At 52.7% G+C, this 25,154-nt stretch overlaps 10 protein-coding genes across 10 annotated transcripts; 5 read left to right on the top strand and 5 right to left on the bottom strand.

Moving 5' to 3' along the window:
* Window positions 1-293: 293 nt before the first annotated feature.
* Pmar_PMAR005196 (calmodulin, putative) lies at window positions 294-983 on the top strand (the record flags this gene model as incomplete). Its single annotated transcript, XM_002786448.1, has 5 exons — window positions 294-368; window positions 411-494; window positions 541-657; window positions 707-787; window positions 834-983. 5 exons carry the CDS (start codon window positions 294-296, stop codon window positions 981-983), a joined length of 507 nt encoding a protein of 168 aa, XP_002786494.1.
* Window positions 984-1,077: 94 nt separating this feature from the next.
* Pmar_PMAR005195 (conserved hypothetical protein) lies at window positions 1,078-4,297 on the top strand (the record flags this gene model as incomplete). The annotated part of the gene is made up of 4 exons (XM_002786447.1): window positions 1,078-1,335; window positions 1,381-1,989; window positions 2,120-2,459; window positions 2,481-4,297. The coding sequence occupies 4 exons, from the start codon at window positions 1,078-1,080 to the stop codon at window positions 4,295-4,297; spliced, it is 3,024 nt and encodes a 1,007-aa protein (XP_002786493.1).
* Window positions 4,298-4,351: 54 nt separating this feature from the next.
* Pmar_PMAR005194 (hypothetical protein) lies at window positions 4,352-5,668 on the top strand (the record flags this gene model as incomplete). The annotated part of the gene is made up of 1 exon (XM_002786446.1): window positions 4,352-5,668. One exon carries the CDS (start codon window positions 4,352-4,354, stop codon window positions 5,666-5,668), a length of 1,317 nt encoding a protein of 438 aa, XP_002786492.1.
* Window positions 5,669-5,860: 192 nt separating this feature from the next.
* Pmar_PMAR005193 (hypothetical protein) lies at window positions 5,861-7,661 on the top strand (the record flags this gene model as incomplete). Its single annotated transcript, XM_002786445.1, has 5 exons — window positions 5,861-5,872; window positions 5,971-6,098; window positions 6,144-6,297; window positions 6,340-6,488; window positions 6,542-7,661. The coding sequence occupies 5 exons, from the start codon at window positions 5,861-5,863 to the stop codon at window positions 7,659-7,661; spliced, it is 1,563 nt and encodes a 520-aa protein (XP_002786491.1).
* A 432-nt stretch (window positions 7,662-8,093) lies between these two features.
* On the top strand, window positions 8,094-10,438 carry Pmar_PMAR005192 (conserved hypothetical protein; the record flags this gene model as incomplete). The annotated part of the gene is made up of 15 exons (XM_002786444.1): window positions 8,094-8,201; window positions 8,249-8,338; window positions 8,385-8,516; window positions 8,564-8,649; window positions 8,698-8,774; window positions 8,818-8,987; window positions 9,030-9,124; window positions 9,171-9,261; window positions 9,304-9,440; window positions 9,485-9,610; window positions 9,657-9,805; window positions 9,854-9,937; window positions 9,987-10,105; window positions 10,158-10,295; window positions 10,373-10,438. 15 exons carry the CDS (start codon window positions 8,094-8,096, stop codon window positions 10,436-10,438), a joined length of 1,668 nt encoding a protein of 555 aa, XP_002786490.1.
* Window positions 10,439-16,068: 5,630 nt separating this feature from the next.
* Pmar_PMAR005191 (conserved hypothetical protein) lies at window positions 16,069-16,989 on the bottom strand (the record flags this gene model as incomplete). Its single annotated transcript, XM_002786443.1, has 6 exons — window positions 16,069-16,140; window positions 16,186-16,407; window positions 16,458-16,541; window positions 16,589-16,684; window positions 16,737-16,838; window positions 16,918-16,989. The coding sequence occupies 6 exons, from the start codon at window positions 16,987-16,989 to the stop codon at window positions 16,069-16,071; spliced, it is 648 nt and encodes a 215-aa protein (XP_002786489.1).
* Window positions 16,990-17,216: 227 nt separating this feature from the next.
* Pmar_PMAR005189 (kinesin heavy chain, putative) lies at window positions 17,217-20,743 on the bottom strand (the record flags this gene model as incomplete). The annotated part of the gene is made up of 19 exons (XM_002786442.1): window positions 17,217-17,283; window positions 17,461-17,567; window positions 17,625-17,817; window positions 18,428-18,534; window positions 18,576-18,678; window positions 18,731-18,831; window positions 18,874-19,029; window positions 19,193-19,326; window positions 19,371-19,458; window positions 19,502-19,573; window positions 19,623-19,734; window positions 19,780-19,835; window positions 19,883-19,946; window positions 19,992-20,074; window positions 20,139-20,203; window positions 20,251-20,297; window positions 20,343-20,410; window positions 20,454-20,569; window positions 20,725-20,743. 19 exons carry the CDS (start codon window positions 20,741-20,743, stop codon window positions 17,217-17,219), a joined length of 1,758 nt encoding a protein of 585 aa, XP_002786488.1.
* A 790-nt stretch (window positions 20,744-21,533) lies between these two features.
* On the bottom strand, window positions 21,534-22,473 carry Pmar_PMAR005188 (hypothetical protein; the record flags this gene model as incomplete). The annotated part of the gene is made up of 7 exons (XM_002786441.1): window positions 21,534-21,610; window positions 21,663-21,722; window positions 21,790-21,850; window positions 21,912-22,034; window positions 22,088-22,162; window positions 22,214-22,300; window positions 22,351-22,473. The coding sequence occupies 7 exons, from the start codon at window positions 22,471-22,473 to the stop codon at window positions 21,534-21,536; spliced, it is 606 nt and encodes a 201-aa protein (XP_002786487.1).
* A 111-nt stretch (window positions 22,474-22,584) lies between these two features.
* Pmar_PMAR005187 (hypothetical protein) lies at window positions 22,585-23,226 on the bottom strand (the record flags this gene model as incomplete). Its single annotated transcript, XM_002786440.1, has 4 exons — window positions 22,585-22,709; window positions 22,818-22,936; window positions 22,988-23,089; window positions 23,156-23,226. 4 exons carry the CDS (start codon window positions 23,224-23,226, stop codon window positions 22,585-22,587), a joined length of 417 nt encoding a protein of 138 aa, XP_002786486.1.
* Window positions 23,227-23,958: 732 nt separating this feature from the next.
* Pmar_PMAR005186 (hypothetical protein) lies at window positions 23,959-24,222 on the bottom strand (the record flags this gene model as incomplete). The annotated part of the gene is made up of 2 exons (XM_002786439.1): window positions 23,959-24,067; window positions 24,110-24,222. The coding sequence occupies 2 exons, from the start codon at window positions 24,220-24,222 to the stop codon at window positions 23,959-23,961; spliced, it is 222 nt and encodes a 73-aa protein (XP_002786485.1).
* Window positions 24,223-25,154: the final 932 nt, after the last annotated feature.

Below are 25,154 nucleotides of genomic sequence, written 5' to 3'. Positions count from 1 at the left end.
CCTGAGGGAATGAGGGACTGGGGATCGCCACGGTTACGGAGTTGCTTTCGCTTGGCGAGGCAAGAGGTCCTTTGCCCGACAGAACCTTGGACGGGGGAACAGCATTATATCATCGCCTTACGATTCGGTGTTGAAAAACGGACGCCCTGGTGGGCAAGCACATGACCAAGCTAAGCGTGAAGGGGCTGGCGGTGTGTTTTCATGCAGTCGTCCTTTCGCTGTTCTCTCACGTTATCAGACTGTGAACGTTGCGTTGGTAACGTCAATGGGGTGGTGAAGAGATTGTGAATTTGATGTCGGCCGAACCTGCCGAGGGCGACTATCAGCTCACAGCGAATCAGCTTGCTGCTTTTAAGGAGGCTTTCGAGGTGAATCTAGTCGCCTTGAGCCAGAGTGCATCGTATTGCTAGATCTTCGACAAGCAGAAGCTCGGTGTAATCAACTACTCTCAACTGTGTGCCCTTCTTCGCAGTGTTGGCCAAAACCCGACTGAAGTAGACCCACTGAGGACTCTCACGACTTGACCATTGCCCGGTTCAGGCCGAGATCGAGTCAATAGTGGAGGAGTGGGATCCTGATGGTATTCAGCACTTCGACTTGGATACGTTCCTTCGTATATGCGAGTCAGACCATTTCAAGGACCCGATGAAGGAGGAGGTAGTAGTAGTTTGCTTTCCAAAACCAGTTCTCGTTGAGGGGGCGTCAGGTCTTGATGGAGGCGTTTCGAGCATTTGATCCGGACGGCAGAGGGCTGATACGAGTGGAAGAACTACGCCGTGTACTGCAGGTAGTGGCTTACTGCTCTTCCGAACCCCACTGGGAGTGTTGCATAGGTACTAGGAGAGAAGATGGAGGGAGAGGCTGCGGACGTCTTTATCGACTTCGCCGTGTCCAAATGTGATCCCGGTAAGACGGGCGAGATCAACTACGAGGTCCTCACGCAAGAGCTCCTCGAACGCGACCCTAAAGTGGCCTATGCTTAGTCCACGAACATGCGCACTGTGGTTGCCTTCGTCTTGCCGTGGTCGGGTTATGGGGGAATGCCTTAGTGAAATTCTTAGACTTTTTGAACACCCAATGCTACTGCTGCTGTTGCTGTCCATCTCCGTCGGCTTGGGCGCCAATGCTACATCAATTGACTGTGATGTGGTATTGGATGGGGCATGCCTCCTTAATTCGACCCGGCCCATCCTACCCAGTGGGGCTCAGCTTGTCTATGAGGGCAATGGCTCTGTGAGGTTTGTGAATGCGACTTGGAAGTGCTCGGACACTCTGATAGTGGTGGCAGCCAATGCGGCCGTCGGGTTCACTAATTCGACGATCTCTGATTGCTCGGTGAGGAGCAGGGCTCGTGCTTGAGCACGGTTGAGAGTTTTGCAGGTACTGGAGGTTGTGGCCCGTCGGGGCAACGTCACTCTGGATGAGGCCTCCCTCCTGAATGTGACAGCTACTGTCTTTGACGACTCTGTGGCTCGGGAGGATACCGCCTCGGGTGGCAGTCTAGGAGGAGCGGGAGGGGCCCTGGGGCTCTGTGATCGAGGGGATCGGATACGTGGTATTGACTTCACGAAGATGTCGGAGGACTTGGTGGGGGAGGGCACTGCTGCTGAGTGTAGGGGAGGAGGTAGAGTAGCTCTTGTCAGTGACGAAGGCTATGTTGCCTTGGAGGGTCGAATTGAGGCAAACGGCGGGAGAGCAGATGCTAGGGTGAAGTGCGGTGGAGGTAGTGGGGGCGCGGTCTTGGGCAGTGGCGCACTGGGAGTTAGGGCTGGGAAGGTACATGCTGTTGGAGGGGCCTGTGGTGGGGCGGTTGGGTGTGGTGGTGGAGGCCGAATTCTCATGACAAGTGAGAACGGTACTGTGTCTGTGGAGGATGCTCAAGCCCAGGGGGGACAGGGGGAGAATCTACTGGATTGCCTCTGTGGTAGTCCTGGTACTGTCTACTTGAAGGGCTCTGGTGGGGCATTGCTCACAGTCAAAGGAGGCCCGGTGAGGTGCGGTCAGACAACCGTGTTGCCTCGGCAGGTCCGGTCGGTCCGTGAGGTGGTCTTAGAAGGTAACATAACGGTCAGGCTCTGTGGCAATGATGACGGCAATGGTGGTGTGCAGGTGTTGTAAGGCACCATCTTGCCTTGATGGTGGTGGTGCTACTGGCCGGGCAGAGGTGGCTATTGCTGCCGATCAAGGCTTATCAATCTCGGGCGGAGCGAAGTTGTCAGGGCCGCCCGGTAGCCCGTTGTCGAGCATGGTCCTGTCTGTTGGTACCGTCGGTCTGAAGTTGGCCAAGGCCTCCTCGATCACCACAGAGGGATCGCTGAGTATCTCGGCAGCATCGGCAACGGGCACCAACGGTGGCAACGTCATTGTGGAGAAGCACAGTGTGATGGGTTGTGGCCCGGGGGGTATGAAAATATCCACACAAGGTGATGTTGATGCTGGTGGCTCGATCATTATCGGGGGTAGTTCATCGCTGGGCTCAGACGTCGCAGATGACGCGGTCCTACCGGTCAACGCGGCTGGTCCTATTAGTTTGTCCAATGTGGTCATCAGCGTGGAGGGTCGTACTGTGATGGTATCTGCTGGTCGAGGGCTCAGACTGGGGGAGGTCCATGGGGCCTCTGCTGTGAGTGACTTCCGGACCGCGGAGGGGGATGTTGTCATTGTTGGCAACATGTCTTTAGGGCCTGGCACTTACTGTGGGCAGCGAAAGCTATGGATCGAGAACCCGCCTGACTTTTGCAAGGCCAGTTCGGAGAGGCTGGGCAGATTGATGCCGACAAGGGTGGTTGTTGCCAGCGAGTCGGGCGGGATCAGGTTCACGAGCACTGTTGTGGTCAGTGGCCCAGTGGTCATGGTGTGCTCGCCCAAGGGAGCTCTTGAGTTGCCTTCCAAGGGTGGAATAACCTCGAAGGGTCGAGGCTGCCCGGCAGGGGAAGGCCGTGGTGGAGGTGGTGGTGGTAGGGATGGTCACTGTGGGGGAGGTGGCGGGGCTCATGTTGGTTCTGGTGGTCCAGGGTGCAGTGGCAACCAGGGGCTGGCACACGATGAGCAAGACCCCCTCGAGACTGGAGTCATCCCCTCAGCAAGCGCCTCGGGGGGTGGTGGGGAGGAGGGCGGCTCGGGCGGAGGCGTGATATGGATTTCGGCGGCACAGATACGCATCGATGGTTATGTGTCCTCAGCAGGGGCTCGTGGTGGCTGGACGGTAGGGGACACCTCGGGCAGCGGTGGTGGCGCTGGTGGCTCGGTCTTCATCCTGACCAACGCCTCCCTCGCTGGCTCAGGGGTCATTAGCGCTGCTGCTGGCAACGGTAGTGGCCCACCGGTCCTCAAGGGCGGTGACGGCGGTGGTGGCTATATCGGGATCGGCTGGCTCGGTTCGGAAGTGGGGGCCGATACATTCACTGGTGAGCTCAACGTGAGCGGTTATCAGCCGGGCCGCGTTGGGCAGATCCTTCTGTGTCCAGCGGGCCACTACGGGCCACTATGCGTCCCTTGCCCTGGAGGCACTTGGAGCGGCTCTGGTGGTCCCCAATGTGACGTGTGTGACAATGCCCCTCAAGGGGTCAGCAACTACACCAAGGAAGGGGTGGATGGCCCTGACTGTCCTTATGCTTGCCTGCCGGGTTACCCGGACGTGTCCCAGAATCCGGCCTGCCTAAACCCATGGCAGTACACCTTGTCCTTCATTGGTGGTGTGCCGGGAGCCTTCACACTCCTCGTGGTGGTGTTGTTCGCCCTTCTGGCAGCTATTGCTTCCTCAGAGATACGTAAGCGATCGCTCTATGGTTCCGAGGAGGTGGTTGATTCGGACGAATGGAAGACTATGACAGCTGAGGACATCCCTCGCCACGTTGTCCGGCTTTACCTCAGTGGCAGTAACACCCCACGGGACCCCATCGAGCTGCCTTCCTCGGTGGTGGACCTCCCGCGACCCGTCGCCGAGTTGGTCAATCGGCGCTACTGGAGTACCTTCAGTGCCTCCATCAACGAGCAGGGCAGGTGGGCATCCTCTCCAATGGTGAATATCTGGGGTCGGTGGACGAGCCTTGTACTCAGCATAGTATGTTATCCTCTGTGGCGGTACTTAAGACGCTCTCAGCAGGAAGAGCGGGCCCGAGCAATGTGCAAGGCAGTGTTCAGCGAGTCCGGGAAGGAGCCTCTATGGGCGCCGAGTCCTTCCCAGCGAGGTGGTCGCATCTACACCATGCGTTTTGGCTGTGATGGTGGCCGCGATGGGTCCTTCACCAAGGGCTACGTGGACGTGCTCGACATGAGCGTGCGGGTGGAGCATTGAGAATCCAACCCGAAGCTGCCGGCTCTGCTAAGGCTCGCTGGGGATGGCTCTTACATGTCTCCTCTGCGGTTGCCGTATCCCAGCTGGGACCCCATGGCCAGCGCCCTCGCGGTGCTGCCGCAAGACGTCACGGGTTGGACGGCCTTCGTTGCCCATGTCAACGACATATTTCTACCCATGATCTTCCACGACGGCCTGGTGCCACCTGCTGAGCTCATATCCATCTGTACAGGAGTACGCCGAGCGAGTGCTACATTCTTGGTCCCTGGTGGAGTTCAGGCCTTGGTCGTGATCATACCCGACTATAGTGTTGATCCGCTGCCGACTCGGGAAGATGGTCAGCCTCAAGCGACCGCGGCGTCTGTCGATAGCGTGACTCCTGCGGATCCCTTCCTTGCTGAATATAGTTCCTTCCAGCAGATGACTTCCGTGGAGCGCACTATCGCCGCTGGCACAAGCCGCTCTCGCTTTCCTGGTTTTTGTAAACCTTGTCAGCTTGGTCTGGTCTTGGTCGCCGCTGACGACGCCTTGACTCGACCGGATACAACGGACAGCCTCCTATTCGTCCTTCGGTCGGACAACCCCACTGTGAGCCCGACCTCTCCTCTGGACTTGTCCACAGAGTTCACTCTGGACGAAGTTGATGTCCACGAGTACTCCTTCCGGTGGTGGCATAGTACCAACACCTCTACCGGCTCGGCTGGTCTGGCTCGAATGCTGTGGTGGCCAGTAAGAATCTCGCTGAGCAACCGTCGACCTAATGAGCGTGTGGTGACCATGTCCCGTGTGGCACTGCAGGCGACGGTTATAGTCCTTCTCTTCATGTATGCCACCATCACAGCCATGCAGCTCACGTGGTATTTGGGCATATCGCCGGTGGTCTTTGTGGTCCAGCTCATGGTCCCTCCCCTGGGAGACCTCCTAGCTCTGACCCTCGGGGCCGTATGGGTGGTGTTGTCCTATACGCCTTGGGCACGATGGTTCGTCTGTTTCGTAGTGGCCACCCTTGTCAACAGCCTCACTGGCTTGACCATCCGCTTCGCTCTGGCATCGACAGGGTCCTCCGTGGTCGTTCTGGTGACCCTAACAGTCGAGTACCTCATCGTCACAGCAGTGAAAGTGTGCCTGTGTGTAACAAGCAACATGCTTCTGGCTCACCACATGAACCAGTCCACGGCCATTCTGAGGCCGTCCACCCCGACGACCAGGGAGCCACTAGATGTGCCCGACAGCCGCTCGCCTCCTACCCAATACATCCATTTCCCTACTCGAGATTCACGAGTGTCTCCGCCGTTGAGGTTGAACAGCCGGGCGGCGGTCTCTCGGTCCATCGTGACGGAGATGCGAGGAACAGCTGAGAGGCCCTTCTAGTGAACACGTTAAGTTTACTGTGTTAACAGTTTAATGTGACTATTGTTTCTCAATGGCAATCCTTGTGTTGGGAATAACGACTTCATGACGGCAAAAGGCTAGAATAGCAGTAGCCTTCGATCATGCCTAAGCGGTCCTCTGTCGGGAGCACCACAGCCAGGCCAGCCCTTCCGGAACCCTTTATCGTTGAATATGCTCCCACAAGTAGGGCCTCGTGTAAGAGATGCCAAGGGTTGCTGGTTCAAGGCAAGGTGAGGGCATTTCTCCGGGCATTGGTCCTATCCCTGAGCATCGCCCTGTAGGTGAAGGTTGGCAAGAAGGTGCAGTCTCCGTTCCATGACGGCTTCGATATTCAATGGGTTCACGACTCGTGTGCCGTCGGCTACGGCCTGGAGAGTCTCGATGAGCTCACTCATTGGCAGCGCCTTAAGTGACGCTCAACGCCTCTGCTCATCAGAGTCGCATTTGCCCTTAGGTGGAGCGACATACTTAGACTAGCCAAGTTGTTGGATTTGGATGCCCCCGACGCCAAGAACCCTGACATCCTCCGAGCAGCCACCCACATCACTTACAGGGCGGAGGCGACTTTGCATCTGCAGTCCGCGGGCAACGCCAAGATCCTTAGACAGGTTGGAAGTGCCGTGTGATCGGCTTGCAGTATTCTCTTTCAGGTACTCACCGACAACGGTATATTCTTCCAAGACAAATGGCCAGCTCCAAAATTGGCTTATATAGTGGCCGATCAGATTCTCTTCGGATTGCTCCCACCTTGCCCAACGTGTGGTAACCGGTCTCTGTCTCAGGAGGGTGAGGATATCAGGTGAGCTCAGCAGCAGCAGCAGATGGAAGCGCACGCCCAGTGGCATCGGACAGGTGCCAAGGGTACTTCTCTGCGTCCACTAGATGCGACTTCAAGTTCCGTTACCGGGAAATGTTGCCGCGGGTTCGGAAGACCTCAGCGTGCCCGAAGTTCTCGGCTCCCACGGGTGACGTGATCACAATGGAAAAGCTCAAACGCTACCGCCGGCTCCGAATACCAGCTGAGCTGCAGCGCCATAAGGCGTTTGCTAGCCTTGATATCCCTCCTGAGTGCCGGAAGATCCTTTCCAAGCTCACTGGGGTCGAGCCGTCATTCCAGAAGGCCGCCGTGGTCAGCGATGTGCTTGACTCTGGCTCCGAGGACGAGGAGGGCGGTCCAGTTGCAAGGAACATGTACTTCGTGTTAGAAGGTGTCGATGCAGACGAGGCCAGTCGACTGCGCACGTTGATAAAGGACCATGGTGGGCACGTGCTGGAGACCTTCGACCCAGCCCGGACTACTCATGTGGTCATCAGCGAGGAGGAGCTCTACGCAGACCCCCACGGGCTTGCTTACGATGGTGCGCTCCAACACGGCATCCCCATCGTCATGGTGGAGTTCATCGACGCTCTCTGTGACGAAACAACAGAGTGTGGTGAAATTGATACGCCTGGGCCACGGGTGACTCGGGGACTGCGGGTGACGGGTCGCAGGACCGAGTCTAAGAACAGCAAGGTGAATGGCGATTATAAAATGCTGGAGAAACTCCATAATGATCGTCCAGCCTTCAAGCACGTGGTCAAGTCAGTTTACTGCTTTTACTCGGCGAAAAGCTCCAAGTGGAAATTCCATGAGAAGCTCGATGACAATTCTGGTCATCTGGGCTACTGCAAAGGCGACTCTGAAGACCCCCCTACGTCGGGCTGGTGGATCTTCGGTGGAAAAGATGTGAAATTTGAGCGCGACTCCGAGCTCAAAGTTGAGAGTTGTGAAATCGTCGAGGCGCCTACCAAGCGTGAGTCGCTCGAAGCCGCCCGACCGAAAATGCGGGGAGCCAAACTGAGGCAACGGAAGCACTTGAAGTTGTGGAAGGTCGATGGAGGATTAGGCAAGAAGTTGGTTGGCACCGAAGAGAAACCTCCGGAGAAGAAACGTCTAAGTAGGCGGTGCTCTGATGGTTGCCTGCTTTGGTGATGCCAGCAGTTTGGGAAGATATGCAAATGGTCAGCTCCATATGTCGGTGACAATATGGAAAATTTGAGGGAATTTTGGGAGACTGTTGTTGATTTCTGCACTCCTACCCAAATTTGTATGTAAATCCCTACTATTAGTGAGAAAACTCCTGAGCTCAGCTGGGGAAAAAGAGCATATATTCCAACACTGGATGACAGTGTTGGAATATATGTTTTGTCTCCTCAGCTGATCTCAGGGGTTTCGTCACTAATTATAGGAGTTTACATACGAGTTCGAGTGGAAATGTTCAGAGACGAATAAGCACACATGTAGTTGACCATGTGCATATTTTCAATTTGCAAATACTTTAAATGAAAATTACGATCATTTAAAAAAAACTATTTTTTTTAAAATGTTATCTTCAAGAAATATGATATCCTCCCTCGCTGGGTGATGATGATCACTGTTGTAGGGAAGAAGCGCCGCTTGCCGCCAGAGGAGGGCAGCCCGGCGCTCGAGGTTGATGAGGACGTGGATGCGGCGGTCGGCCGGGATGCTCAAGTGGGAACTCTTCTACAGCTGTTGTTTCGGTGAGGGTAGCCTGCCAGGTCTACGTTGATAATGCGAACAATGTGTACCATGTTATGTGCACCAAGACAGACACCTCGACTAACGTCAATAAGTTCTATAAGATTCAGGTGGCCCTTTGGGATCGTTTGCTGTGAGAGAAATTTGTCTCGCCAGGTCCTCGTGCATGGGTCGTCTCGCAATCGCTACGCTGTTCTACGGAAGTGGGGACGAGTAGGTGGTAGCGACAGCAAGGCCAATGACGCTATGACGGTTCGATGTGGTTCGGGCAAGGCGGCTCGGCAGGAGGTCGGTTCCCTTGATAGAGTTCTACATAAAACGTAATCGTTCATTAGGCCATCGACACATTCCTGACGAAGTTCACTGAGCTCACTGGTACCGACTGGCGAGAGCGCGACAGCTTTGAGCAGCGACCTGGGAGGTAGGGTGGTTGTCTTTGAATCTGACGATTCCGAGCATGCCCATGTAGATACAACATGGTAGAGATCATGGGGACTACCTCGGACTCGAGCAAGCGTAGAACCACCCAAGCCGTCGCTGAGGAACGTAAGTCCCATTGCTGGTCACTGCTGAGGCGGCCTGATATCAGATGACAAGGCTGGTGTACTATGCACACTGGTTCCGGCTGTGAGGTCGTTCGTGTCGTTGATATTCGACGAGAAGGTCATCGAGGAGCACATGTCCAAGGTGCTGCATATCGACATGAGGAAGATGCCCCTCGGAGCCCTCAGTGCTGCACAGCTCAGACGCGGTCTCGAGGTGATGCTCATCCCATCGGAAATGTCACTGCTGGTCACTCAGGTCCTCTCTGAGCTGTCGAGTTTGCTACGCTTGGACGAGGCGACCAAGCGCGCCACTCACGGCTTTGACCTCAGGATCCGAGACGCGACGAATCGGTGGGTCAGGGCGTGCATTTTGGTGGGGACTTGCTGTTGGTCGCAGGTTTTACTCCTTGGTGCCGCACACGATATCCAAGAGTACGGCTGCAGCGGCCAAGGCGAAGTTGAACACTTTGAAGAAAGTCGAAAAAGCGGTAAGTCGGGGGCTCCTTTGACAGTCACTCGAGTGCTGCCAGGTGGACGATGTGACGGACCTTCTATCCATCGTGGACTTCACTGATGCACGCGATAGAGCAGCGACTGGGCATGGCCACGTGCTGGATCGCCAGTTCGACGCCCTTGGTGTTACGCTCGATGTGGTCCCAACCGAGAGGTACCCGATGGTGCTGCCCTCGTTGATTACAGGCGGGGTTTTAGTCCCACCTTCGATGTCATTAAAGAGTGTATGGTAACGACTCATGCTCCCACTCACGATGGTTACAGCCTGGAGATCGTATCGCTGCTAGAAGTCAGACGAGAGGAGGAGTGGGCCCGATTCGACAGGTGCTCGGTCGAACCCTCAGATCATCGTGTACATGCTATTATTCAGTTACCCGGTCTGTTCGCACAACCGTAGGCTCCTTTGGCACGGGAGTCGTCTTACCAACTGGGTGTCGATCCTCAGCAAGGGCCTCAAGATAGCGCCCAAGGAGGCACCCGTTACTGGCTATATGTTCGGCAAGGGCCTTTACTTTGCAGGTGTCGTTTGATGTAGTCAACAATATCTGCTTGTGCGTTTGCATTCAGATTGTTCTTCGAAATCAGCCAACTACTGTTTCGCCAACAAGGAGTCCCCGTATGGTGTACTTGTGCTCTGCGAAGTGGCGTTGGGTGAGCTTTCGGCATCTTGTCCGTAGCTTCATCGTGAGAGGTTCTGCAGGCGATCAGTACAAACGAGTGGCAGCAGAATATGAGGCTAAGAAGTCTTGCCGGAAGGCTAAGGCACACAGCACGTGGGGAATGGGGAAGTCGGCTCCGGATGCCGCTCGAGAGACCAAGGTGGGACCACAGCAATAGTGGTGCCATTCGTGTTAGTCATTTTGTCAATCAGCTACCGTCATCGTCTGAGGTGAGCGTCCCCATGGGCCCCCTTATTGACGCCACTGAACTAGTGAATGTGGAAGCCGACATAGAAGGAGAAGCTGCATCTCTTCTCTACAACGAATTCATCGTCTACAATACAGCACAGGTGATTCGCTCTGGTCATTTTACGGTTGCTACCGTTCGTCTGGCTAATCCGCCGACAGTAACATACCGTTACTCTAGGTACGAATGAGATACATTTTGCACGTTAAATTCAATTTTAATGAGACTACAGGTGGATACTGGTAGATATGCAGCTATTTGACAGTAGTTTCATGGACACATGATTCCTTGAGTTTTCCTTGATAGTGGGACACACCAGTACTTCGATCAAAACACTGAACGCACCATCCTCTCACACAATAGTAAAATCGCCTCTTTCTGTTAATCATGGCGCCTGCGTATTTCTCCTGTCAAGTTTGGAAGTAAGCCTCTTTCTAGGTCGCTTCGAGACCAATAGGTCCTCGCGTTCATCAGTTAGGAATCAGGGCATCAAGGAAAACCTCTGACGCAGGAGTGTCAATGATTTTCTTTCCCTTTTGTATTTCCTTGAACCCGACACCACACCGATGCATCAGATCCATCCCAGTGAGACAGATGTGATGGTTTCACTTTACGAGACAGTCTCGAGTCCATGCCGGATATCGGCAATGATCGTATCTCCTCTCGTTGTCGTGAGATGATTCCTCCGAGCTCCTCAGCTAAGACTCCGTTTTTGGACAGTTTCGGTTTGAGCCCCTCAACCACTTTGTCCTTCCTCTTCTGCCTTCTTCGCACTCTGTCTTCCAACGTGCGTATAGCCTCATCGCTCCTCATCTACAATTCGCATATTTTTTCACAGACACTCGACATGATCGATGAATCCTGTGGAATCATACAGCACCGAAAGGAAAGTGTCTTGATCTCACCTGACAGCGAGAACAGCGTTCCTGCTCAAGTTTTTCCTGCGCATTCGCATCCACTGCGGACAATTCCGCATCCAGAAGATTCTTTGCTCTTCTGGCCACAAGTCAGGAATGCTCTTGACAGGACAAACGACCAACCTTAGTTGCTCTAGCTCCTCGCCACTTCCTTCTTTACTTCCGTCGTAGCCCTGCGCCTCCACCTTCCATGGGCGATTGGCTGAATGCAAATTCGTCACAGTTAGTTCTCAGATAAATTCACTATGTCTTTCCGGCCATCTGTTTCCGTTCAGCACAGATCAACCTTGTACTCGTCAGCTTGAACTTTCCATTGGAACTTCCAGCGTCTTCTCTAGATTTCCCATACAGATTGTAAAGCGTGTAGACCAACCCCATCGCCATGCTTTCTCGCTCTTTCCGAGCCGCATTGAGTTGTCCTGGTTAGCGGCCTTCCTCTGTAGATCCGCAATTCCCCCAGTGAGTCGTGTTTTGTTTTCATCCCACTCCTTCGTGGCAGGACCCTCCGCGCGATACTCCGCCTCGACCACTTTTCGACTTAACAGTCCAGCAATATCGCAACCTTATTTGTTAATGCTAGTTTACCAGTGGAAACCAGCGATAGTAAAATAAAAGTCATCAATCTTAGGATTCCCCCTCTAGTAGATGGCTTTCTTAGTTCAATCCAAGAAGCGTCACCAAACAACACCCGTGCCATAAAAGAGATTGTTGATTCCACCCAAACTGAGCAGTGATGAGAAGCAACTGCAGCCAGGCTAAGCGGCCCAGTCGATAACTTAGCCGCAGATATAACATCAAGTCGGAGCATGGCCGAAAATTGTTCATAGCCTCAACATCTGCATCATTGAAGTTCCGTTAAACTGTAAAGCGTGACCAGAGTGTTCAGCGGACGTATAATATCGCTGATTCCACTCAGGAGTGTGGAAAAGATCATCAAAATTGATCGACAATCCGTTCAATTGAAACTGAGCGACCTACGACTGCTCTCCCAGGATGAGTGCTCTCCCAGGATGACTGCTCGCACGGCGCACAATCGTGGATGCCCTCAACCTCGGCACGCGCGGGCCCAACAGCTTTGTGCGACAACTCACAACTCCTACGCGTGAACTCCTCTCACCGTCACTGGCCACACTCCCAGCCTAGCGAACTCGGGCACTAATTTATGGAGCTTTGTTTCAGTCCGGATTTGAATGCGAACAGCCGCGTCATACGAGGAGAAGCAGCCATCATTATGGTGTCGTCTTCCGATTGGCTCCTTCATGTGGACGATTTCCTGTCTGGTGATGGTAGCCAGACTTCTCTTACAGTTCGTCGCAGTTCCCTGTCTAGCCAGAATGACGGTCGAGCAGTCTACATGGTCAATTCGAGACGTGCACATCAGGGGGAGGGGAGACTCCATGCCTTGCCCTAGGACCAGAATACAAATGCTATGAAGGCCGATCGTCTATCGAGGTGTCTGCCGTTCAATTCCCTGCGGTTTTCACGTTGCAGCCCACCTCAGTTTACGTAAAGAGTGGTTGTCGTCAGTGGTTTCTAGGTCAGTTGATCCTTCCGACTCTCAGCTTAGCGAGAAACGGTTCTATCAATAGGGTTGTCTCGAACGGCGGCCTCATTAATCCCGGTTCGAACCCCATGGTTCACTCTCCGTCGGTGATATCACACGGTTGCAGATCGTTCCGAAGGCTTGTATCTCGATATGTCTCCACTCCTCGGGCGTTCGTCTTCGAACGATGTCGTCACTACGTGATCATGCTGGATGCCGTGCTGCGGTAACCGTGTGATTTTATTATCTTCCCCTCGGCGTTCAACTTATCCAGGCACCATTCCCCGCCACGTGCCTTTGCGACGTAAATCGCTGGTTAGGATTACTCAATCCCAGTGGTTTTTACTATTAAGTCGCTTGTCAGATACTCAAGTATCTTTCCGTTGATATTTTTGATACTTTTAATCGTTATGGGGTAGGATTATCTGACGAACTGTGAGTGCAGCTTTCATCATGCATCGGTATGTTTTATGCGTTCGCATCTCTGGTAATATTTGAAATTTCAAAGGATTATTCATCTAAATCACCGTAACTGAACTACTTACCTGCTCTGCGTTACAGTATCCGCATGGTAAATGATCATACTGAACGGGTCGAGGGGATCGCCTTCTACTCCAGCAATTCAAGTGCATAACTATATCAATGGTCAACCATGTGGTCCGATTGACGCAGCTCGTCCTAAGATTTCGACTTCGCATAGAAGAGCGGTGCACCTTCGGCACGAAGAGTATGAATATACGAGGCAATCCCGCCCCGTTCAATTGGGAGTGAAGCGATCTATTACTGCACCTCCAGCCTGACTGCTCAGAAGGCCAACGGTTGTGGATGCCATCACCCTCGGGACGCGTGTGCCAGACGGCTTTGTGCGGGAACTCACAACTTTCACGCGTGAACTCCCCTTGCTACTACTGGCCAGTGGCCAGTGACCACCCCTCCTTCAGCCTAGCGAACTCGGGCACTGATTCAAGGAGCTTTGCTTCAGTCTGGCTTTGAATGCGACCAGTCCCTTTACACAAGAAGAAGCAGTCATCATTATTTTGTCGTCTTCCGATTGGCTCCTTCATATGGACAATTTCCTGTCTGGTGATGGTAGCCAGACTTCTCTTACAGTTCGTCGCGGTTCCTTATATAGCCAGAATGACGGTCGAGCAGTCTACATGGTCGATTCGAGATCTACACATCGGCAGGGAGGCCCCATGCCTTGCCCTAGGACCTGAATACAAATGCTATGAATCCCGATCGTCTATCGAAGTGTCTGGCGTTCAATTCCCTGCCGTTCTTATGTTGCTGCCCACTCCAGTTTACGTAACGAGTGGTCGTCGTCAGTGGTTTCTAGGTCAGTTGATCCTCCCGACTCTCAACTTAGCGGGAAGCGCTGCTATCAATAGGGTTGTTTCGAACGGCGACCTCATCACTGCTGGGCCTTTATTCGTTGATCGCGAATTCCCCACGGATCCGCTCGAGATTAAGATCTGCGTCAGTTCGGACGTACATCTTTTTGGCTTCACTATTAGGGACGTGCACGTGTGGAAAACTTTCCCTCTCCCCTCGCGCAACCTAACAATTACGATATAGAACTAGGTCATTTTTCTGTCAGTCGCTGGAAGGCAATGCGCCAATGGTTGGCAGATAATTTTGAATCGTCAGTATTTTCCTAATCCCGATCCGAATCCCATGGTTCACTCTGCTTCGGTGATATCGAACGGTTGCAGATCGTTCCCGAAGCTCGTGTCTCGACACTCTGCCTCGGGCGTTCTTCTTCGAACGATGTCGTCACTACGTGATCATGTTGGATGCCGTGGTGCGGTAACCGTGTGATTTTATTATCTTCCCCTCGGCGTTTAGCCTATCCGGACACATTCCCCGCCACGTGTCTTTGCGACATCAAATCACTGGTTACTCAATCCCAGTGGTTTACACTATCAAGTCGCTTGTCAGATATTCGATTATCTTTCCGTTGATGTTTTTGATACATGAGTTTCGATCGTTAAGGAGTAGGATCATCTTACGAACCGTGAGTGCAGCTTTCATCATGCATCGGTACGTTTTATGCGTTCGCATCTCTGGTAATATTAAAATTTTCAAAAGATTATTTATCTAAATCACCGTAACTGAACTACTTACCTGCTCTGCGTTACAGTATCCGCATGGTAAATGATCATACTGAACGGGTCGAGGGGATCGCCTTCTACTTCAGCAATTCAAGTGCATAACTATATCCATGGTCAACAATGTGGTCAGATTGACGCAGTTCGTCCTAAGAATTCAACTTCGCATAAAAGAGCGGTGCACCTTCGACACGAAGAGTGAACATGAACGAGGCTACCATGGCCAATCCCAACTTGGGATTCCCAAGCTCACGCTGTAAATCGATACAGGGCGTGCAAATCCGAGCTTTATCTGTAACTCCAAGCACCTGTGGTAACCTAAGCACCCACCTGCTTGGTTTATCCATACTCACCTAAATTTGTTGAAAAAGTCTAAAGTTATGACTCCCAGCTTGTTACTTATGAACCTTACATAGTTTTATGCTTTGCGCGCTGACGACGAGTGGGCACATTGTTTATCAGGAGCGAGAAACTGAGCAATCGGCAACAATGTCTGAACCGCCCACACGAGCAAAAAATTGCCAGGCTGGCCTGGCCAGCCACTCATAGCAGACTGATACAGACTGAGGCTAGCCCCTCACAGCTAGCTCACTAAAAATTCACGAAGGTCAGCCGCTCACTATTGTTCTGGAGCTCCATGGAGTTCCCGCTTCTTCCGCTCTATAACACTTCGAGAATAACCACTTCCACACCCCTCCACAAATCCTTAGCATATCTCTCGTACACAGTCCCCTCAAGGAGGGCAGCTCAAGGAGGTGTGCTCTAATGCTCCACATGATATAACCTCCAAAATTTCAGGGCCTTACTCTTCGGAGTTAGTGAGAAGTCGAAAAGTGGTTAAAATTCTTAGCCTCGACGTACTAACTTATACTAGGGAAGTACCATAAACTTCGTGACAATTCGCCGGAGTTCTTTGGGACAGTCCTGGTCTGCTCATCAGAAGAAGATTGGAAGCTCGGATCTCATGGTTTTCGCTCCCCAATTTGATCTAACCTTGCGGTGCGACCCGATGAAGAAACGATATTGGCTGGTCAATTGAGGCATGAATAAAAGACAATCGTCAGATATCAATCTCCGCCATATCTTCTTTTCTATTCTATTTTCGGGTTTCAACGCTGTACCTACACACATTCAAGTAGCAACTTTGTTGTTCACGAGAGAGTCAGCTGGATGCTGGAGTTACAGGGGCATGAAGCCATAACGGAATCAACTCAACACAATTCATGGAATGATAAAATTTGAATCGCATAAGCAATATAAGATTCGCTGAGGTCCGCACAAGTCGGTGGAGATTAGAGGCCTCCTTCCCTAGTTCTTCCCAGCAGCCTGTAGACGCTGAACAACATCCGGAGTCACGAGCAAAGCCTTAGCAACAGATACCTATGAACCATTCAATGGAAACATAACCCTATGCCGAGCACTTACCGCCTTGTCACGACCCTGGAGCTGAGCCACGCACTCTAGACCGAACTCGATGGCGGAACCTGGTCCGATGCTAGTGATGACCTGAACAAAAGATATACAGCTCAAGTGAGGCCAATTGGGCGGACTGCTCACCTTGTTCGAGACAACTACGCGCTCGGGACTGAGCTTCTTCACGATGACATCGCGGAACACGGGCGCGTCGTAGCATGTGCACTGCTCAACCTGGGGATATCAATGACACCCCAGAGTCTGTGACCGAGCCTAACAATTACGTCGTCTAAGATACCGTTAGGCGCGAGGACAACAGCCGGAGAGGCACATATGGCAGCTACCCACTTCCCCTTCTTGTGTTGATTCTGACGATATACTTAGCTTATTGCCCAGTAGACCTGCGATGGGTTACCTTGAGCATCTTAGAAAGGAAAGCATCGCTTCCAAGGTGCTTAGCACCAGGCATACCACCGGGGCAAGCGATCATATCGAACTGCATGCCAGAGGCCTGAGGTGACGGACCATCCGACACCAAGGGAGGAGCTGATGAGATACCCCACCTGCTCGAGAGTCATGTCCGCCATGACACATACGCCCCTACTCAGCTTCACGTTGCAGTCGTGTCCAGGACAAGCTACTGTGACATCACAGCCACCTCGGGCCTGGCATACACGCGCGATTGGAGGTGGTAGAACGGGCGAGCTGAGGCTGTGATCCTGCCCGATACCTCCCCCCTCTTACCAGCACATCGACTGTAGCGTTGAACTCGATCTCTTCTGAGCCGTTAGCAACCGCAACCAACGCAGAAGGCATGTTTTAAATGAATGTCAGCAATGAGCGAACTGAATATGGAACCTGGTACGCTAGGTACCGGTGAAGGGCCGAACGGTGGTAACTACAGAGTAACATCCTCCAATACCTATCATCATTGAGACGAACGCGACGCCAGGACCAGCAAAAATACGTCAGTATCAAGTAGACATCTCGAGAACATCGAACATGCCACGACTCAGCTGCATTTCTGTCCAAGTAGATGTTCACTACTGGGGACCAGCCGCATACGACACAGCTCTGAAAACGTTGAATCGAAGATATTTCAACATTACCCTGAAAAGAAGAAACATGAAGTATGATCGCAAAATATTATCACTCTGAATGGAATGATATTACCACACGACATTGACTCAGAGCTGACCAGGCTGAGCCTCGATAGTACGGGCGAGACTACTCAGGTCTCGCCAGAGGCTTTTGTACAGGTCAACCTGACACTAGGATGACGCGCACCCTTCACAGAGAGAGAGTGCATGAGGGATGGTGAAGAACAGTACTTTCCTCTCACATATCTGCCGAGCCTCGTCAACATAACCTCTCAAACCGTCTTCTCTTTTTGTCTAAGCCATAGAACATTCAAATTCCCTGTCTTTTGTGTGGGGTGCCAGGGTAGTCACCTTTGCTAAAAGTGCAGTCTCTGCGGCAAGCAAGGCGGCATCGCCTTGAATAGCCTTCAGGTGTTCCTCCATGACCTCATCCACGGTCATAGGCGTGGCTTCTCCAGCGACTATCGAAGCCTCTTCCAACGCCTCCTCAGGCGCCGATCCGTCAGAAGAAGCCGTAGGTTCGGAGTCGGGGAGAGATTCCAGCCTAGAATGGGAATGTGAAGTCGCGGGCTAAGAAAATTCATCCCTCGAGATGTGGAGGGTAGAGTTGGGGTCGATCACGTCGAGTCGAGAGTCTGTACCTGTAGTACTCAGGAAGTGTCGTTCGCTCCCCGGAGCTCAGATACTCTCCACTCGTTGCTCGATGAGTACCTACAGAGATACGAAATAAGCTTGACCAAGATGATATGAAGAGCAGCGAGAGCACATGAATTTCCGAGAAAAAGTTCCGATGCGGGGACTCGAACCCCGGTCGCGTGGGTGAGAGCCACGAATCCTAACCAGCTAGACTACATCGGAAGATGTCTAAATGACCCACATAAATCCTTCGATCCGGTGAGATATATAGAGGTAAAATTAGATTACTATGTCCCAACCTATCTTCTGCTGAGATGCTGATCTCAGTGAGGTCGGCCCCAGACAAAGTCTCCTCGGATGACGATCGGGCAGAAGATGTACTCGAAGACTAACACAAGTGAGATATCGAGAAGATCTTGAGAACTTATTCAGGATCCACAGACGGTTTCTCACCCGTGACGGGGTGTGTCTTCCAAAGCTGGGTGACCGCGAACTCGTCCATCGGTGGAAGGTCTCACCGGGCTCGACATCGTTTAACCGGGGAGTGGCCTGGCGAGCAAGAGTCGGGGTGCCCTATGCTCATTGCAGCACCGGTACAGGCATTCGGTTGGGAGGCGTTGGTGATCTACCCCGTGAAGTTTTCCTCGCAACTCCGCTGAGAAAGACCTTCTCGAGAGACTCAACATCGCGAGGAGCAAGTGCGCTGTCCAGCGGCGCGGCATCATCCAAATCGGGTACAGCGAACGACCGCTTCAGGCGAGCCGCATAACTGTAAATGGAACTAATAGATGTCAGACTCAGCCCATGGCCAACCCCAGCACCGGAGTGTGTTCAATGTGTGGTCGCCACTGCGCTGGCCGGGCTTGATGCATGCTATCATCACCATCCTAGCACCCTCATGCAGGAAGGCGTCACGGAGAACCTACACGGGGCTAGGCTCTGGTCCATATGGGTGCGAATTCACCATTGTGAGTTTGCTCGCCCGGAACGGTACATGGGCCCTGCCGGAGTCGCAAGCACGGACGCACTCCTTCAGGGCTAGTAGACTCTTATTGATTTCCGCTCCTTCGATTCGCCTCTCCAGTCGGTGGGACTGTGAGTCATACGCCCGCTCCGAGCCCTGATACCATCAACGCGCCTCCTCATCCTCCAACACTCACACGAACACGTGGCGGGCCACTCATTCCCCGTTGATAGAACCATCTCAGTACACTGTAGGTTCGTAATGGTATTTAATCATAGCAAATCACCATAGAATTCTCTATGCGAATCCTACACCCTACAGCTAGATCAACAAGGGTGATCCTAGCCTCAGGCCCACGCTTCGATGTTGTGGAGATAACACATACAGCGTGGCTTCGGGACGAGTCCTTGTTAGAGGTGGTCGCAAAGGTCGTCCTCGCTGAATTACCCGCATCTACACAACCGTAGCAGGCCAGTGCTAACAGTCACTCGTCTCACACAGTATGGCCGAGAGTTCGTCGATTGTTGTGGCCCGACGCACCAGCAACTTGGGAATTTGCACCTCCTGGCTGGAGTCCTCGAGGACCTACGTAGCCTAAGCATCTCACAGACCTATTCTTGATAGTTACCCTCAGTCTATTCCGACGATTGAGGAGATCATACGCCCGGCCGCCGTATATCTCGTAGAACGATACGTGCACCTAAGGTAGGACCATCAGGAAGTACGGCTCCCCAAGGAGCCTTTCTTACGCTTTTTCTATCCCTGCCTTCCCCAAAGATCTTCGTGACTAATCTCGCCTCCATCCCCACCATCGTGTACGTTTTCCCTGATCCTGTCTGGCCGTACGCGAACACAGTGAACCTGTCGCGAGAAGGGGACCCTCCCAAGCTACCCCATGGGCCTCACCGGCCACCATCCCGTAGAACTTCCTCAGTCGGACCTTCTATGCAGGTCCTGTACAACTACAATGATGAAGACTTAGTCGAGGAGAGTCCTCTTGCAATCATACCTCGCCCGTGCCACAGCGCTCCGAATACGTCCGATCGAATGCAAACTCGTGACTTTCGAGGAATCTGCACTACTACGAGCAGCCACCGCGCTGATACGACTAGACCCACTTGGTTATTCCATCGACCTTCACTTTACACTCGTGTACCAGTACTCTCGGATTGCTCATGGAAACTATATCGAGCTGACCCGGCTTACCACCACTCGGCTGCCAGCACCCGTATGCTGTACACACACAACAACAGGCAGGCCCCCACCTTCTTCTCATACTCGAACAGTGGCCGTTTCCGCACCACCACTCGTATTCGCCCGTCAGTATTATCTAATCAACCAACAGAGAACGTTCACAACGTGACCGGCCTTCCCTACGATGAGCCGTCGAGCTGCAGCCGTTCCTCAAGGAGGTTGCTCTGAACCTGAGGCGAACTGTTATTCGGCGCTACAATACGATGTGTTCTTACTCTCGTATCATCCGCTCGAACTGGACATCGCAACAGGCATACCCAGCAGCCTTTAGAGTCTCTTCTTCCTGTGGTAGTCTAGCTCATACAGTGCTCGTGAAGGTAGCCGACCTGATCCCTCTCGAGACGTTTCTCGGCGGACTTTCGTCTCCTGGCTTCCCTCCGTTGCTTCAGTCGAGCGACTTCGACCACGCACTTCTCGACCGAGCGTCGAGGTGTCGACACACCTGCAACACGACTGAGGACTTCCCTATGTATTGTATCGTAGTGCTATCATTCGAGCCTATATATACCATCAACTCTCTCAGCGTTCGATATCAAGGTCTCAATCAGAGTCGGTAGCAATTTCAAGGCACAACATTGCCCACCTACCTGCACCTACCCAGGAATTCTGATACCATAACTTTCAAAAAGCATTCAAGATACGAGCGCTACCCTCACCCTGTGACTGCACAGCATTCTCGGGTGAAGGTCTTGGGGTCCTCGGAGATGTTCGATTCGATGATGATGCTTGGCCTACCACCAGCCTGCGCACACCGCACTAATAGATTTTGATAATTTACCGTTAACCAAGGTCGTTGTATGTCCCTTCCCTTGCCTCGCAGGAGACATCCACGGCCGAGAGGCCGTGTAGAACCGCGTAGGCTTCTCTACTGGAGATGTCATGTTCTCTCCAACCGATTCCCAAGAAGCTGTAGACCACCCCTATTCTCGGTGCGACGTCAATCTAGCCTCTACGACCAACCTGGTTCTATAGACCAATCATCTAACCCTCTGATGGTCAGTATAGCACAATTGCCGGGACAGGAGGCCCATCCCCAGGGTGGACCCTGCAGTAGTCTCTCAATCAATCAATCGGCAGCAATAACTACAACGCAATCCGCAAAGTCGCCACAACGAGCGCCGACTTTATCATCGTTAACATGCATCTCGAAGGTGCGAAGGAGTGGATGGAGTTAAGAGTGGCAATCCAAATGCCAAGAACAGCAAAGTCGTGACAACTATACAGCGCCGCCCCCTCGCCTTCACAGTCGAGTGATAGTGCTGAGCCCCTTGGTTAGAAATGACGGATGGAAGATTCGAACCCGGGTCCTCTACAAAGCATATATTCACAACCAACGCAAGACAGTTTTCTCAACACGCTAATGAGACTCATGGTAAACTGTAACCGCACGACGTGTACCTCCGCAGTCACTTCCCCAGTATCCTCAATAGAACGGCTCTGATCAATTTCTTGCTCGCCGGCTCAGGCTCAACACACTCCTTATCTGGAGTGAATTCAACAACGAGTACGTCAGCAACCGCACAGTAGCTGCCTACCTCCTGCGTTCCCGGAGTCCTCAACCTCCAAGCCTCTCGCGAGCGTCTGGAGCAAGTTGCCTGAAGTAGCAGTCAGAGCAGCATTTCTCAATGCACAGCACAATGCATAAATAGAAGCTAGCCTCACCAAAGGCGATCTCCACGATCCGCTCCTCTGACCACGTCGGCACCCGCCCTATACAATCAAGCTAAGAAGCATCGGAACAAAATCAGAGCGACTCCATCAAATTTAACACCAGTCGGACTCACAATACTGATCTGAGCTCCGGGAGTGTCTAAGCCCCTCGTCCAGAAGTACTTCCAAAAGAAGGCGAGGAACTGTTCCAAGGTGACTTCTCCCGAGTCGCCAGCATTCAACATCTTCCAGAATTCCTGATAGTGCATCTCACCCATACACCAGTCCGAGTTGAGTGACAAGTTGCTACCTCCAATATTTTCTCGGGGATATCGTACTTGTCCTTGGCTCCAAAGATGTTCCGAATAAAGCAATAGAACTCCCCCTGGCAAGTAAGTACAGCAATAGGCCATCGAGACTGCAGACTGTTGCTCACCTTGTCGATGGTACCCGAGCCGTCCACATCATAGCTTTCAAGCTCCGCTTTCACCTTCTCCACATCGAGTATACTCATGCCGTATTTCTGAGGACATCCTACTCATTCACAGTGTACACAAAAGGTCAAGTCTACACCGGATGGACACAAAATCCATCCAAGTCGCTCAGCAGATGAGCTCGATGCGACGACAGCGCACCCTCCTTGCTAACCTTAGCCAGTCGTCTCAATCGGCTCTCCTCTTCGGTGACCATATCCATAAAAACGGTCGGTAGCACATCGTACGTCGGCCGAACATACCAGCGATGGGGTTCCTTGCTGAGACTACAACGAACGCTTTACACCGCATAGTCATAGGCCGCTCCGCATCGCTACATGAGCCCTGCCGCCCGACGGGGCATCCTCGGTCGCGGGGCCACGCGAACACTCTGCGTTGAAGACTCAGAACTGCTAGACTCCGAACTCTCCCTTGACTCCTCGCGCTTCTCAATCGACCCTGAAGCGCGACAGCCAGATGATAACCAACCGCGTGATAAAAGTTCCAGAACACATCAAATCGTGGATGAGTTTCCAATCCCGCCAAATCGATTCAGAATTAACTCACATTGGTCAACCTGATGTGGCTGCCACAACCTAGTACGTAGGAGCTTGACAACAGAAGGACGAGTCGTGAAGTCAACGGATCCTTCGACAGACCGGCTCTCCTTAAAAACAGTAGACCGCCTAAATGTGCCATGAGAATACCCTGCTTGGGAGCAAGCCCCCAGCACAGACTTTGCGCAGTAGTACCGAGGCCTTTGCGGGGCCAAATCCGGTTCAGCAGCAGCAGCCTCCAGTGCAGCAGCAGCTTCTGTCGCCGCCCTCTCCTCCGCTTCCCTAAAACGCCCAACACACGCAGTGACTCCGCTACACTACAGCGATACAGTGTTCAGAAGCACCTACCTAGCTTCAACCTCTCGCTGAATCTTCAACCAGTCTTCAAAGGAGGTAGTCTTCCCTCGCTGCTGACCCATCTTGACAAAGTCCGGCCGACCTAGTAAGCCCCACCATTGGACCAACGTGACAGAGACTATTACAAGACGTAAGTCGATTGGCTCGCCGCCGCCTCTGCAACCTCCGCGGCATTCCTGAGACGGATATTCAATGCAACGTGCGATGCTCACAAGCGCGTTACTCATGGCTTCGGTTCCTTCCCTCTTCCGCTCCTCTCTGTCCTTGGGAATACGAGGACACGTAGGTTTCAATGGTCCGAGGAAGCCGCATGGTCCGCGACTAGACCTGAACGAGCGACCTCACAATCGCACTCTGAGGTCCATCGATACCCCTTGTAGGCTCTGGGAATTCTCGGAAGTTCATCATCGAGTGTTGCCCTACGCACAGCAATAGCCCCGTGTGAGAGTAATGCAGTCCCACCTAGATTTACGCAACGCTGTCTTCTCTCCAATTGGGGACTTTCTCTCCGACCGAGCTGTCCTGGCAACCACCAGATCAAATACAAACCCCGATGCGTCGAGCTATAACGGTTGAATCCGAAAACAGCCAAGTGCCTGCAGAACAGCAGTTCAAGAAAAGCCTACCTAGAACAGGTGGGCTTCGTCTCTTTCCGACACGCAGGTGTAACGAGCTCTCCAATTGGAGGCATCCGCCACCACCGAGGTGTCCTACCATCCCAAGGACACATCGTGTGAGTAGAACGGCAGCTCAGAGTACGATGAATGCAAGCAAAATAATCGACTTGAGTAGGCTTACTGGACCGCAACAGAAACCGGCTCGCCAGGAGGCAACTCTCGCCGCAACTTCTTCATGTTCTTTCTCTTCCGAGCAACCTTACCTCTGTGCATTCCTCCAGTATAACTGTACAGGCCGACAGCTCCACATCCACAGTGACACTATCACCTAGTTCCAACACGCCCTTTCTTGGTGATAAGAGGCAAGGCGTAACGCTCCCTTGGCTCGCTCACCATAGAGCGGCTCCTGAATGCTGCCTCCGGATTCTCTCGTCGCACCATCCACCGCTCATACCTACATGCCTACTGTCCACTTTGCATTTTGCCAAGGTCGCCTTCAACGTACATCATTTCTGGTGTCATTTTCGCACCTATCAAATCCGCCAGCTCGAAGGCATACATCAGTCTGCGTTTCGGCCCTTCCTGTTCCGGCAATGGCGAAGTCATCGTTACACCGAGGCCACTGGACAGCACTAGACAATATCAAGTCGAAGATTCGAGAGAAATGCGAATTCACACCCTTTCTCTCTACCACTCTTGTAACAAGCGACAGCACTTCCACTCTGGAGTAACAAAACGACAAAAAGACCATTTTTGTTCAATTCGTGCCGTGATTGGCACTCTTGCTCAGGCTGGTACGGTCAACATTAACCACCGCTAAACCACTCAGAAGTAACCTATGCATATCAGGGAGAACTCCAGTTATATTAGCCCATCACCACTGCGGCATACATACTACAGACAGATCGACAGTAACAACGACACGTCATCACAGGCGATCCTGCCGTTATGAGGCTATCCCGACCAGAGGAGGACGAGTAGCTCTACCCGTAGCGATACCCGCATGCTGGCTAGATTAGCCTGACCTCACATCAACACAACAACACTAGATAGCAGTAGAAGCGTTGATCCATGATAGACTTCGAATGCCCGAGACCAGCCATGCTCATCAGCAATAGTGAGGATGCCGCTCTGATTGAACCCGACATGGAGCAACTACAACCTAACAATACCCTAGACCTCGTACAACAGTATCACCCTAGCAGACTTGCTATAAATTCCTCTCCCATTGAGCACTAGAGCGGATCAGTTGGTGATGCATGACAGAGTTTTGTCGTCATCCGACCACGAAGGCCGGCGATCAGACAAGGTGGTTGAATTGTTTTTCCTCATATCCGCCCTTCACGGGTTAGACCCACACAGTTTGCTACTAC

The sequence above is a fragment of the Perkinsus marinus genome, assembly GCF_000006405.1.
Source record: "Perkinsus marinus ATCC 50983 genomic scaffold scf_1104296931384, whole genome shotgun sequence".
Taxonomy (NCBI): Eukaryota; Perkinsozoa; order Perkinsida; family Perkinsidae; genus Perkinsus; species Perkinsus marinus.
This window is presented reverse-complemented; position numbering and strand designations above follow the sequence as displayed.